At 37.9% G+C, this 15,403-nt stretch overlaps 1 protein-coding gene across 1 annotated transcript in view; it reads right to left on the bottom strand.

Moving 5' to 3' along the window:
• LOC126284257 (TBC1 domain family member whacked) overlaps positions 1-15,403 on the bottom strand; it is an 83,035-nt gene that overhangs the window by 20,706 nt on the left and 46,926 nt on the right. Inside the window, exon 5 of the mRNA XM_049983058.1 lies at positions 3,298-3,478. Within this exon, the coding sequence (XP_049839015.1) occupies positions 3,298-3,478 (181 nt within the window). The remainder of the gene's footprint in view (positions 1-3,297; positions 3,479-15,403) is intronic.

Here is a 15,403-nt window from a genome sequence, read left to right as displayed (position 1 = left end):
TTTACATTCTTATCCACCACAAATCACTTTACCTAGGAGGTAAGTTGTAGTCTACATTCTCAATATTGCCAGTTCATAACCTTATAGACCTGTTTGTTGGACTACATAAAAAATGTATCTCCTTCATGTCACTAATCATGCTTCATGTCACTAAACAGACATTTCAATAAAATATCAGCATGTTATTCAAAGCTCTTGTAAGCATACTTCATTATTAAACCAAGTTTCGACAAGAATAAGATGTAAAGATATGGAAAAGCCATGTCAAAGAATTACAAAAATAAAATTAATCTATGTGCTCATCGTTTAACAACTAGATCAATCTCAAAGTGTGCATTAATACAAAATCATAAATCTGGAAAGTCACAAAAAAAATTCCGCTATGAAAATACCACAAACCACGTTAATACATTCTTTTATTAACACACGAACATGAGAAAATCACCTTAAATTTTAAAGCACGAATGAAACAGAAACATGGACACAATTCTCAACATGGATGGTGAGTGTTCAGAAATGGTCACAAGTGACATGTCCACCCATGTGATCTGCAACCACAACATGCTCCAGTGGTGCACTGTACACCATATACACACATTTTGCTTCCAAAAAATGTACACACAGAAATGGATGATTTAACTTCATTAGTGACTTTCCAAAATGCTTGAAGAAAAACTAAGAATATTGTTGAGGTGTCTATGGGTTCAAAGGTACTTAACAAATTGGAAAACAGAACTACAAACATTTTCAATTTCCTTCTAGATAAACTACTACAGATAATTTATTTGAACACACAGAGAACTTAAACAATCACGAGGAGTTAAAAATTTTGTGTGTGACTGGGAATCAAACTTAGATCCCCAAATAAAGAAAACAACTCTCTACCAAACATGCTGCACATTAACGATGTGTTCTGAGGAGTTGTTTCCTTTTTATGCAAAGTATCTTTACAACAACTGCAATATGCATGAAAATGCTGTTGTTCTCAAGGAATAATAAAATTTACAGGCCTACATATGCAGTTATCACAAATTTTTACATTCTTATCCACCACAAATCACTTCACCTAGGAGGTAAGTTGTAGTCTACATTCTCAATATTGCCAGTTCATAACCTTATAGACCTGTTTGCTGGACTACATAAAAAATGTATCTCCTTCATGTCACTAATCATGCTTCATGTCACTAAACAGACATTTCAAGAAAATACCAACCATGTGGATGTACTTTTGATAACTTTTCTTACGTGTTGAGCACACTTATTTTTTCAACAACCTAGCACATTTTGACTTTACGTCATTTTCAAAGGCAGTGTTATGTCAGTCATATAAAATTTTTCATTTGATACATTTTATCATTTCAACCTTCTCGATTGTGAAACGAACCCTGTCAGTTAGTGCATACACTGGAAACTACTATTTGACAGAACACTAAGAAACACAACATTAATCAATCATGGTCAGTAAATCTGAGACATCGTACTTATACATATACATAACAGAGGTGCCATCAAAGTTTCATGTCCATGTCTTCCAAGATTACAACAAACCAAGCTTTCACTGTTACGTGAACAGTGGAGATACACACGATCATTGGTCGAGTAAAGCATTTGGAGAGGTTTATCTGTTCATCCTATACCATCTGTCACTCTCATAACAAACTGTATCGAACACAATGTGATTTTGATGTCTCTATAATGTCCAGTGCCTTGAAGCAATACATTTTCATTATTTACAAATTCTAAAAGCACCAAATACTGCATGTCAGTTGGATCACAATATAGTATCTGCTCAGTTCAGCCCATAAAGCTGAAAGGCATTTCACACTGTACTGATTTCTGTTTTAAAGCACATTGCTGAAATCCAACAAGACTTCAAGCACTGTTCACATTGATGAATGATTTGTAATGTGAAATTCCATCTCATGACATCACAAAACTTGCTCTGTTCCACAACCTTACTACCTTTACGTCTCTTTAGTGGATGGTCCTTATAGTTCCAAAAGCATAAGTAGAACAAATGAAGTGATCACAGCCCGCACCTCGTGGTCGTGTGGTAGCGTTCTCGCTTCCCGCGCCCGGGTTCGATTCCCGGCGGGGTCAGGGATTTTCTCTGTCTCGTGATAGCTGGGTGTTGTGTGTTGTCCTTAGGTTAGTTAGGTTTAAGTAGTTCTAAGTTCTAGGGGACTGATGAACATAGATGTTAAGCCCCATAGTGCTCAGAGCCATTTGAACAATTTTTTGAAGTGATCACAATACAACACAGTATAAGTGGACTGAAGGACCTGCCTACTACAAAACTAAAAATTGTGTCATGGTACAGATGGAAAAGGTACTGCCAAAATTTAGTAGTGAAAATTTAAACATAAATGAGATTAATGATCCACAAAGGTTTTTCCCAATATGAAACCATGTAATAGTTGTAGCTACAGCATCTCTTGGGTACAAAACAACCTAAAAGGCACATCTACTCATTTCTAGAGTATACAGCTTCAAGTGAAATCTGAATTATGCAAAGATAATATCTTTGACAATAGCATGGACATTTTTATTATGATTTGACATTAATGCAGAATTTCCTTTCACAAAACCCAAATCATTGGTGTGCTAGAGAAAAATTGTGATCTTAGCTAGTACTAGATTTATTCTAGTCCACTTTATTTTCCATTCCACACTCCCCCTCCCTGCTGGCAAATCCAACGCTATTGCCTAAAGAAATGAATGTAACACTAAACTCTGTAGTTGGCCAATGTTATGGATTATCTGCCATGCTGTGTTTACAGGACTATCAAAGCCATTTCCTATATGGTTCTTCCAATTTCCAATCTACCAAGATTCTATGTCAACATATTCTTCAAAATTTCTCCCTCTTTACCAACAGTCCACTTTTCCATTGTGAAATACATTGTTGGGTGGTTTGCGGAGTATAAATGTATGTAGATGAATGAAACTTTCTGCAAATCAATGAAAGTAATTTTAACTGACAGGCAATTCTTCTGAGACACACCCACAATTTATAAAGTTGTTAAGTTCTTCATTATCTTCAACACCTTGCTTTTCCATCTCTTATAAGTACCTCTCACATCCTTCCTTGGGACTGACTACAAAACAACCCTCTCCCTTTTTTCAAAAATCTAATGAAACAATAATTTTCTCCAGGTGGTTCCATAGGCGCATTACTGTAAGCTGCTAACCTATTCACAGTGTGTGAATCTAAGTCCCCCAATCTTTATTTCCAACAGGCTTTTAATTTTTGTGAACTCTTTTCTATGCAAGAAGTCTCAGTAGCACTATACATACCATTCCTTGACTGTAGTAGCCCACAAGGTACTTGTCGCAAATGGAAACTAGGCACCAAAATGCTTGTTCAGCTGGCATGTGCATTAGCAGGAAAGCTGCAATTGGAGCCTGTGCCTGGCAGTAGCCAACAGTTTTGTTCATGATTGAGTATGCCTTCAGTACTTGGAAAAGTTCTTGCTGCCTGCAAAATACAAAGGAAATATATGCTACAGCACTCAAAAATTATGTAATGCAATGAAAGAAATTGAAAATGTTAATGACTATGCCCTCATTACTTTCCTGCCTAAACAAGAAACACACAAAAAGTATGGTATACATCTAGATGCTAGGGTGGCCATATGATAATTTGTTTGGAAGGCAAATGGTGACTTAAGTAGCCACAAAAAAGTTTCAGGTCTGACCCTGTTAAAAATCTACGAAAAATACTTTTAAATAATTTCCTTGAAAGAATTTTCTTTTCTTTTTTTTTTGCAGTCGCGGCTCCTGTCCTCTACTACGGTAGTGTTTAGTTTTGTGTTGTGTGGCATTCTTTGCTCCTAAGAGTTTCCTTTTGTTTTCGTCCTTTTACTGTATGAATTATAGCCTAAGTTGACCACAACAGATTATGGGACCAGGTTTGAACGTTTCAGGTTGTGATAATTATAGTATTCATTCACTAGACTATTTTTTTATTTACTAGGATATTCGTGAGACTGCAAGATTTGTGGAATGGCAGACACGATGCTTCAGTTGAGTTATGACATTCAAAGAAAGAAATAAAGAAAGTCGTACATGCAAGAAAGCTGAACATATTGTCGCGAACTGTCTAAAGCAATGGCCACAGAAGTAAAAGCGACAGCTAACAACAATAATAATTTGAGTTCCAGTTTAAAAGTGAGCAGCAAACCAAACAGCCACTAGCTTGTTGCTTCATGTTAATTGTGATAGTGCAGATGCTTGGATTTCGAACATTTCACCAAATGAACACCATTTCGATACATTTGAAAAATTTCAGATTCCGCAATGTGTAACAGACAGCTGGCAAAGAAGTTATTTTTGCCCGTAGGGCTAGCAGTATTCATACTGAAACATTCCTCAACAAATGAGGGACAACTGCTTTGCTTGAAAGTGACTGGTACGTACCCAATATCAGACACCAACTTTTCTCTGTGCATCAAGCTGCACAACGTGGATATAATGTGAATTATGATAACAACATAGTGAAATAGTCATAACAGGAAGACTTGTGTGTTCAGCCTATATTCACAAGTAATGATTAATTTATGAACTTCAGAGGAACAACTGCAATGCTGGCATGAGAGACTCTGTCATCAAGATAAACGACTTGTACAAAATGTGCTCTCTTGGTTTGGTATATCATTCAAGTGTTCTGATACCACATCATTTTGTGATGGATGTGTTCTTGGAGATCCCACCGCAAACCATTTCGCCACACCAGAGATCGTTCACAAACTTTCAGTGGGCAGATCAATGCAGACGTTAATGGACCAATGTCTGCTAACTCTAGAAATGGTTTTCGTTACTATCTTATTTTGAGAGATGATTATTCTTGCTTCATTTGGATATATTTCATGCAAAATAAATCTAAAGCAGCTGACAATTTGAAAACATTTTTGAAGGAGTGTGATGCTGTTGGTCATAAGGTAAAAGTACTTTGGTCTGATGGTGGAGGAGAAAGTAATTGTAACATGGTAGCTGCAGTGCTACAAGAGCATGGTATTAAGTTTTGTCTTACATGTCCAGATGTCAAGACACTCAGATCAGTACCAAATGTTGTGCGTCAATCGAGTATCAACCAAAACAAACAACTTAGTTTGTGCTGTGTACTGATGTCCACTAGAAGATCCATAATTGGTAATTAAAAAGTAACAGATTACGTGTGAAATTGTTATATGGGAGAATATTTTGCTGCCATGTAAAAGGACGTTTCTGAGTTTATAGCAATGTTCTTTTGGCAGTCTGCTTTCACTTCGTTAGTTGAAAGTAGCGAACCTATAGCACATATTTGTATAGATAACACCACACCTACCTATATAAATGTACTCTTAGGTTTATCTTACCAAACAAAAGTGTTGGTATGTTGATAGACACCCAAACACAAACACACACACAAAATTCAAAGTTTCGCAACCCACGGTTGCTTCACCAGGAAAGAGGGAAGGAGAGGGAAAGACGAAAGGATGTGGGTTTTAAGGGAGAGGGTAAGGAGTCATTCCAATCTCGGAAGTGGAAAGACTTACCTTAGGGGGGAAGAAAGGACAGGTATTTTTCCCCCTAAGGTAAGTCTTTCCGCTCCTGGGATTGGAATGACTCCTTACCCTCTCCCTTAAAACCCACATCCTTTTGTCTTTCCCTCTCCTTCCCTCTTTCCTGATGAAGCAATGTGGGTTGCGAAAGCTTGAATTTTGTGTGTGTGTTTGTTTTTGTTTGTGTGTCTATCAACATACCAATGCTTTCATTTGGTAAGTTACATCATCTTTGTTTTAGATATATTTTTCCCACATGGAATGTTTCCCTCTTTTGTACTCTTAGGTTTGTTACTTTCAACCCAGCAAAAACAGATTGGGGAAAAAGACACTACAATCAGTGAGTTTTCAACTCAAGATCCTTAGCATGACAATCTGACACCCTACCAACTCACCTACCAGAGATCTTTATACGTTTTGCATATACTCCATAGTTCTTGTGTTACTTTTAATTACTGTTTGCCCACCTTCTGCCTGACGACAGCACACAGCATGAACTTGGGTGTGAGCAAAATGGTGCTGCTGAACAAGCAAATAAAAATATAGCTGAATTAGCTCACTCAATGTTAACATCTAGCATATTACCTAGATCATTTTGGGCTCGTGCAAGTGACACACGTGCTTTTCTACTCAATTGTACTGGGAAGTCACATGCTGAAGGTAATACACCTTTCAAACTGTGGTCTGGCAAAATGTTTAAGTGTTTCAGCTCTCTACAAATTTTTGGATCCAAATGCTATGTTTATTTGTCAAAGAATTTCATTTTAAGTTTGATGACAAAGCTATGCCTGCCCATTTCATTGGCTACGTGACTGACAACAATGGTTACAAAGTGCGGATTCCATCGAAACATCGTGTGACGAAATTGTGCAATGTTGATTTTCAACCAGAAAAGCTATGTGCAACTGGAAATTCGATAGAATTGAAATTTTATTCCATACCTGAAGAAAATGGAGAGCAAAGTGGGATCTACTGTTGATCAGCTTGTGACTAGTGACCAAGAATATTGGAATGAGTTACCAAATTGTCGACCAGTTCATGAAATATGTCCCCAAGTGAAATTTAGTAACTATAATTAGGATAACACCCTCAGCAGTCTCAAGAAGCAAACACATTAGTTTGCCTGACGAAAACGAAGCTTGAACCACCGAACTTCAACAAAGCTACGGAAAGTAGTAATTCCAATAAACGGTTTAATGCGATAAAAGCTAAGAAATGAAGGCCTCTGAAGAAAATACCTGAAAAAAAAGGTGTTATCAATAATTGATGGGCACTTCATATTAAAAATAGACCTGATGGATCAACTGATCGATACTGTGCTTACTTGGTTGCGTGCAATATGTTTCAACATGCCAGGCTGATGGAACTTTTAGTCCAGTTGCTCTTTATGGCGGCATTCATGCTGTAATAGCGATTGCAACAGAAGAAAATTTGGAACTTGGTCAATTTGATGTCTGAACTGCAGTTTTGTATGGTGACTTTTGGATACAGAAGTATACATGACTCAACCAGAAGGTTTCAATGATGGGTCAGGTCGTATTTGTCGTCTCACAAAATCATTGTATGGACTTATGCAGTCACCTCATAGCTACAATAATAAGTTGCATTCATGAGGGGGAGGGGGGGGGGGGGCAGGAATGCTTATTAGTTCTACAGCAGATACTTGCATTTACATTCAACACAGCAAAGCACAAAAATTGCTGATTGCTATTTATGTAAAATATTTATAAAATTATATCCTAAGTTCCCACAAGAGTATGTAACATTTGTAATCTTTGTTGATTTTGGCAGTTGCAGAACATATACTATGTCCTGTTCCTCTGACAACACCGCTATTGTGACAAAGATACAGGGCTTTTTTGTGTTTTTACATTTTTTTGCTATACAAATGGTTTTATATGACTTGTACTGCGAAGAAAACACGAAATAAATGCTCCCAACTGTGATTTAGTTGAGCCTCTTTGGGGCATAAACACATCTTCTAGCATAGTTTTCTTCTTCTCCGCCTGTAATCCTTTCATAATGTATTTTGTTTACCCTATTTTTGAGACCAAGTCTCAATGTTTCAATTTTGGCCTGAAAGAGTTTCTCACAGAAGACATGTATTCAAAAGTTTGCCCAGTATTTGGATTTTCAAAAAGTAGGACAGACATGCAAGTTAGATTACTGAAATACTTCAGTATGACAATGGTTGCTATGCTGATTAAACATGTGGTTGCTGTCTCGTGCCCACTACATGAGGTTCAGTAGATCTAAACAATATTGAGTTCAGTTTGTATGACTTATGGTGTCCTTCTGCTTATTTATTTTTTTGTCTGCATCCATGATGCCAAAATAGAACATGAGCACTAGAGGAATGTATCAGCGATAGTATTCAGGGCGACAAATCTACTGTAAGGTGAAGCATTTCTAACGTCTCAATCCAGTTGATAAAAAGCATCAACAAAAATATATAAAGTGCCAGCCATGCCAAGAATAAGGAACTACAACACAGTCACAGTACAAACACAACTGTGTATTACTGAGGCATTGGTATCTGTAAGTTAAAAAAGTAGAAATGATTTTTTTTATGGTGACACCATTGCAACGATTCTGGCACTTAGTATTCCCCTTTCCCAAACTAGACAACAACATTATGAAATCATATCTGAAGAAGTAGACTGGCAAATCTGTTCCCAATGAGAGTATTTCAAGAAAGTTACACTTATCAACAGCAGTACTCTGAAAACGACTGTGAATTGCATGGCAGAGGGTACTTCCCATCATACAAGTTATTAGGTCTTTTTCCCACTCCATTCACATAAGGAGTGTGGGAAGAATGATTGCTTAAATGCATCTGTGCACACTGTAATTAGGATAGTCTTTGTGACCTCTACAGGAGTGACACAGAGAGAATTTTAGTATATTTGTAGATTCATCATTTAAAATTGGTTCTTGAAACTTCCTTAGTAAGCTCTCACAGATAGCTTGCATCTACCTTCAAGTGTTTGCCAGTTAAGTTCTTTCAGTATCTCCATGAAGATCTCCTATTGGTCAAATAAACTTCGTGCTGCCATACTTTGTATACATTCCGTATCACCTGTTAGTCTTACTTTGAATAGGTTCCACTCACCTGAGCAATATTTTAAGATGGGTCACACAAATATTTTGCAACCAATCTCTTTTGCAGACACTGCACTTCCCTATTATTTGACCAATAAATGTTGGAAAATGTAAAATGAGGAAAAAACATTTAAAGTGGTGAAGTTACATCTAAATGTTTATTATATAATATAAACCACTGATATAACTAGAAATAGTAACTGTCTGGGAAATAGAAATTTTCGACTTAATTCCATGCATCATAAACAATGTTTTTATCTTAATAATGAAACACTGCAACAGTTACTTATTTTTTGATGCTCAGCAAGACCTATTTCGAGAATTCATTCTCACTACCTAGTGAAAATATTTACTTAAGTATTCTGTGCAGAACTTGCATATGTGTTGTTCTGTGTCTCTTGCAATGTAGTTGTCTTTTTGACATTATCCGGTACTGTGTTCCCCAATTACACAGAAAACAACTCTCACACAATCTATCACTCAAATTGTTAGTTTGTGAAATGACACATAAAATACTTACATAAATATTGCACTTGACAAGAAGAATAAATTCTCGAAAAACATGCCTTCGTAAGTACGAAAAAATACGTTACTAGCACTCAGTTTAAATAAAAAACATTTGAGGCTTTGAACAACGAAAACTGGGCAAAGGTGTTAGCTAGCCAAACGACAAAACATGCTAAATATGGTTAGACAAAGATGTCCTGATGATCACAACATCCATGAAGCTGCTCATGCACAGCAGACAGTTTGAAATGATTGTGATTGGTCATGATACCTTTATTTGAACAAACAATGCTCGTTACTCCCATCAGCCGCCAAGATGAGCAGAACTTGGCAGCAACAGGAGATATGGTATGAATTGTGACCTGTTTATCAGTTCAGATGTGTTGTGTGGAGCATGACCTTGGTGTCAAGAAACTTAACCATGCAAAGTTTGTATATGCTAAGTGATGTCGAATACCATGCCGGCGTCATTTTACATCAGTTATTTCAGTTTTTTAGTTGGCGGTCATCTGTGCATGAGGTGTATTTGCTTGTGTGTATGAATGGTGTGTGTGTCTTTTTTACTGACGAAGAGTCAAGAGATATATTAGCTCTTGTTACATGGAGCAATAAACTATACTTTAGATGCAATAACACACTTCACAGAGTTGACAGTTACAGTGCAGTTAGTGGCCTGTAACAAATCATTAAACAAACACAGGAGAATAAGGACTGCTCACCATTAGTAAAGAAGCAGACCACATTCAGTTATAACAGACAAGAGTCTCATGTCATTATTTCCCACCTGTCTTCATAAATACTGCTGTTCTCCAGCTCTGAATTGAATTGGTCATCACGATAGATGGTTTTTGTACTGAAGCACTAGATTTAATGATTATTACGGTGTAGTGACACCCACGTATTACATGTTCCAGCACCTCTCATGAACACAATTCTTCCTGTTTCCAAGATGACAGCATCCAAGTAACCACATCTGTCCCCTAATGCAACTTGTCACTGGCTGGCGCTTACTACATCGCTGATGGAGAGACTAAGGGTCTTCCAACACCAGTACATCTGGCAGTGCTTGCTCCACTAATTTTGTCATCACTGCTGGATAAGAGGGCTGTCTGGTGCCTGTTTCCTGATCATTGCTAAAGACACTTCTGGGTGTCTTGGCCTACCAGTCTGTTGGGGCCTGGATCAGCCAAGTACATGGTTTTCGACAGTGTGATACTTCCCAATGATTCACTATGAATCATCATCATTTTCTGAAGCATGAGCGAGGACAGTAACGACCGTGTGAGGACATAATCTCTTGCTATGGCTTCACCTGCAGACAGCAGACTTCAGGCCACAAGACTTCGGGCAGATTGCTGGAGTGGAAGCCTTAGCACCTGAGCCTACAACAGGAGTCAACAGAATTCATCTGTGTCACTGACACGAGGCATCAGATGAGGCTGACGAGAAGACACGCAACTGTATATCTGAATGAATAAATACTAACTCGCTAACCGTGTTTTACTAGCACTGAAAGATACTCTACAGGTTCCACAACATCATCCTGACAACAAAGAGCTGTTATCAATCGGGACCACCTACACCTGGTTCAAAATAAACGCATTTAAATAGGCTGCAAACTTCCCTAAAAAGACACATCGTTCCCACCACCTAATGCTAGTACAAAAAGCAATACTTAAATCTGTGCAAGTGTAAATGTAAACCATGCCAAACAGCCTTCACAGTTCCTTGCTGGTCACATTGCAGAGTAAACACACAGTGATACAAACAGGGGCGGCTTCTGAGGTAGTGCCACTGTGCCGTGGCCCCACTTGTATGAAAAAGAAAGAGAAATCTATACGAATTGCACCCAGAACATTGTTTCAGAGTATGTATATTCTGATTTGAAAAGGCGTGTTTCACTGCGCGCATTCTCACAGTGGTTTTCTGAAGCTTGGAGTCAACTGCAGACTGGCACCGTCTGCTCTAATAAGCACAGTGAGAAAGGATCGGTGGTCAGTTTCTACCGCTTCTTATGGTGGCAAATGGAGCCACAGCCATTCTGGCTCAGAGCTTTACATTCCTTCCGCCAGAGAGCATTACAGTGCAGAACTATAGAAGCATGATCTGCCATCTAGTGATCACGTTAGAATACATCAGGGCACAAACTTCTTGTAACCCAGTTCTATAATCTTTCTGCAAGCTAATGCATTCCTAAATGCAAATTAATGCTTAATTAAGTCAAATAGAAATAATAAACTTAATTATCATTATAAATAGTTATATACAATGTGAAATAATTATGCCCTTAGATTTTGAAACTAAGAGGTATTATTTTAATATTGGCATATTTCACAACAGCAGGGCTATAGGAACAGAACAAGAAATCTAACATGTTCACCACCTGTTGAGCATCTGTTTTTCAAACAGTGGTGTAGTATTTCTGTTTATACTCTTTATATTCATGCAATACAGTTCTGTTCAAATACGTTGTAGTTATTATGAGATCATGTAACTGACAATATATAGCTGTGTGCACAGTATTATCTGTAAGGGAAAATTCAGTTGACTGTGAAAGTAGAAAACATGAACAAAGTAAATGAGTTATTAAAAACGTCACTTAGCGGCTGAAAGCAAGGGGAAACTACAGCTGTAATTTTTCCCGAGGGCATGCAGCTTTACTGTATGGTTAAATCATGATGGTGTCCTCCTGGGTAAAATATTCCGAAGGTAAAATAGTCCCCCATTCGGATCTCCGGGCGAGGACTACTCAAGAGGACGTCGTTATCAGGAGATGGTCGAAGTAGAGAGGATATAAAATGTAGACTGGCGATGGCAAGGAAAGTGTTTCTGAAGAAGAGAAATTTGTTAACATCAAGTATTGATTTAAGTGTCAGGAAGTTGTTTCTAGATGGGTAGATCACATAACTAATGAGGAAGTATTGAACAGAATTGGGGAAAAGAGGAGTTTGTGGCACAATTTGACAAGAAGAAGGGACCGGTTGGTAGGACATGTTCTGAGGCATCAAGGGATCACAAATTTAGCATTGGAGGGCAGCGTGGGGGGTAAAAATCTTAGAGGGAGAACAAGAGATGAATACACTAAGCAGATTCAGAATCATGTAGGTTGCAGTGAGTACTGGGAGATGATGAAGCTTGCAGAGGATAAAGTAGCATGGAGAGCTGCATCAAACCAGTCTTAGGACTGATGAGCACAACAACAACAGCGACAGGACTCTCAGCAAAAAAAAATTCAGATAAAAACACTAGGTAGGCCACTCCCGAATCTGAATCTGCAGCAGCAAACAAAAAATCTATGCCTTAAGTTCGAATCGGAAATTTACCAAAAAACAAATTGATTCGTGGCTGTGAAGAAAGAAACACTGTTTTCCTTGTGTGTTATTTGGAGGAGATGTTCATTGGTTAAGACTGAAATAACTGATATTGGGCAAATATGGTCTAAAATAAAAGTACATGAAATGTCAAAGTGACATATGTGCTTGTCTTTCATTTCTAGCCAAAACCAACCTTCAGCAGAAATTAGATTCGCAATACAGACAGACATCTGACAGCCACAGCAAACATGTAGAAAAGATATATTGAATTTAACTGTAAACTATATTCAATTCTGTGGTGCTTTGGAACTGGCTCTAAGGGGCCACGATTAATCTGATGCCTCTCGAAATAAGGGTATTTTCAGTAAGCTAATTCACTTCAGTGCAGAACAGAATAAAGATCTTCACATTCATCTTAGTCAAGCATCAGTGTTCGAAGGCATTTCTAACACTCTTCAGAACGAACTACTACAATGAATGTTGGAAGTGTACCATGATGAAGTTCGTAAAGAGAGAAAAGTCCCGATTATGTTGCAATCATCACGGATGAAAATACAGATGTGACTCGCAAATTTCAATTGGTTATTATTTTTCGTTATAGTGTTAAGGGAAACCTGTTGAAAGATTATGGAACTTTTTTAATCCAGGAAGTCAGAATGTTTAAACAACAGCTGAGAATACTCTGAAAGAAATTGCACCATTAATTGGCGATGACTGAGCAAAATTAATAGCTCAGAGCTACGACAGAGCAAACATTATGAGTGGCAAGTCGAATCGCGTGCAGAAACTAATTAAAGACAAATACCCAAATGAAAACTACATTCATTGTTATGCACATCAGTTCAACTTTATTATATCTATGGCAGCCTCTGTTAATCGCAAAGCCTGCATATTTTTTGCACATCTTTCAGGTACTTCATTGTTCTTTTTTTTACTCGCCACAAAGCAAAAGTGTGCATAGCATTATTTTTTTTTAAAAAAAAAAGAGCTTGTCCCGTGTGTGTGTCACAAGATGGAATTACCACTCTGTAGTGGTAAAAGATGTTTTTGAAAACAGAGAAGATCCTATTGCTGTTATGGAAGTCACTGAAACAAGTGAGAGCATAAAATTATGTTCTACTATTGGTGCTACAGAAGAATGTTGAAGATTAGGTGGGTAGATCACGTAACTAATGAGGAGGTATTGAATAGGATTGGGGAGAAGAGAAGTTTGTGGCACAACTTGACTAGAAGAAGGGATCGGTTGGTAGGACATGTTCTGAGGCATCAAGGGGTCACAAATTTAGCATTGGAGGACAGTGTGGAGGGTAAAAACAGTAGAGGGAGACCAAGAGATGAATACACTAAGCAGATTCAGAAGGATGTAGGTTGCAGTAGGTACTGGGAGATGAAGGAGCTTGCACAGGATACAGTAGCATGGAGAGCTGCATCAAACCAGTCTCAGGACTGAAGACCACAACAAACAACAACACTACTGAAAAAGTTGGTTCATACAAACAAAGACTGCAGGATAATGAATTCATTTTGTGACTATCATTTTTCTTTAAGATAATTCCTCATGTAGATGTACTTTTTAATCATCTCCAGAAGAAGATAACCGAACTGACGAAAGCAAAACAAGACACCCAGAACTTTGAAGTGTTAATGCAAAACAAGAGAGATGACACTGACTCAATCCTTAAAGATATTAGTTTTGAAAATGACAAAACGATGCCTGCCAAGAAGCCACAGAGTTTTGATGGGCATAAAAAAGAGAGATGCTTTGGAAGTGTGCGTTGCCATTCTTTCTGAAACAAAATTACGTTTTCAGTTCACTGGACATCTCACTGCAGCCAACTTATTTGATGCAAATCAGTTTGACAAATATATCACAAATTTTCCACACAAATGCCTTCAAATTACATACACACATACATTTCTGGAGAAAAGAAATTAGAGGGGTGAGCTTCAAGTCTTCTATGTTAGCTTGAGTTGAGAGCAGTTGCTGACATAGTCTCGTTTCTTTCGCTGATTCTAGAGGATGAACTTTGTTACACATTCGACGAGACTGTTAAAAGTTTTGAAACTGCTAATGCCGACACCTATGTTGATATTAGAAATTGAGAAATGCTTTTCAATGCTCAAGAGAATTAAAATTTTCCTGTGAAACACCATGAAAAAAGAACGACTGAGTGCTTTAGGGATGCTATCCTGTGAAAAGTCATTTGAGGGTAAAATTGAAGATTTCAATTTGACAGTGACAGATTTTTTTGCAACAAGGAAGGAATTTCCAATATCATTCCTACTATATATTTTGAAGCTGTTATCTCAAAGTCATTGATTGGTTGGTTGATTTAGAGGGGAAGGGACCAAACTGATATGTCACTGGTCCTTTGTTCCAAATAAAACAATGCCACAAGGGTGAGAAAAAACAAACGAGAATTACAAAACAAAACGGAATGAAAGGAAAAACCACAAGAATGATGGAAGGGCAACAAACACTTAAATGGACAAAAGGGGACAAGACAACTGCAGAAATGCAAGAAACAGGTATAAGATATTAAAACTACAATGCAGATTACCACGGGTGGTTGACCATAAGAATAAAAAGGAGAAGCCAGCCACACTATGACACATTAATACTTCCACCAGGAAAGCACTATGGTGGAGGACATAGAGGGACAAAGGACATGTGCTAAAACTTAGATCAAATGATAAAACCCACCCTCACGAAGAAAATATAAAACTAAATCAGCCGATCAGGCGACAACATATAAAATTAGCGTCAACTAGTCCGGTAACCCAAGATTTCATCGCAGGGCACTCAAAAGTGGGACAGTGCACCAGAATATGGGCCACTGTTAACCAGGCGCTGCACCGAGGCACGTCTTCACGGTGCAGAAGGTAGACGTGGATCCCCAAGCATGGTCAATGCGGAGCCAGCTGAGTCCCTGCGAG

The sequence above is a fragment of the Schistocerca gregaria genome, chromosome 8, assembly GCF_023897955.1.
Source record: "Schistocerca gregaria isolate iqSchGreg1 chromosome 8, iqSchGreg1.2, whole genome shotgun sequence".
Lineage (NCBI taxonomy): Eukaryota > Metazoa > Arthropoda > Insecta > Orthoptera > Acrididae > Schistocerca > Schistocerca gregaria.
The sequence above is the reverse complement of the archived record's forward strand: the minus strand, read 5'-3'. Positions and strand labels throughout refer to the sequence as shown.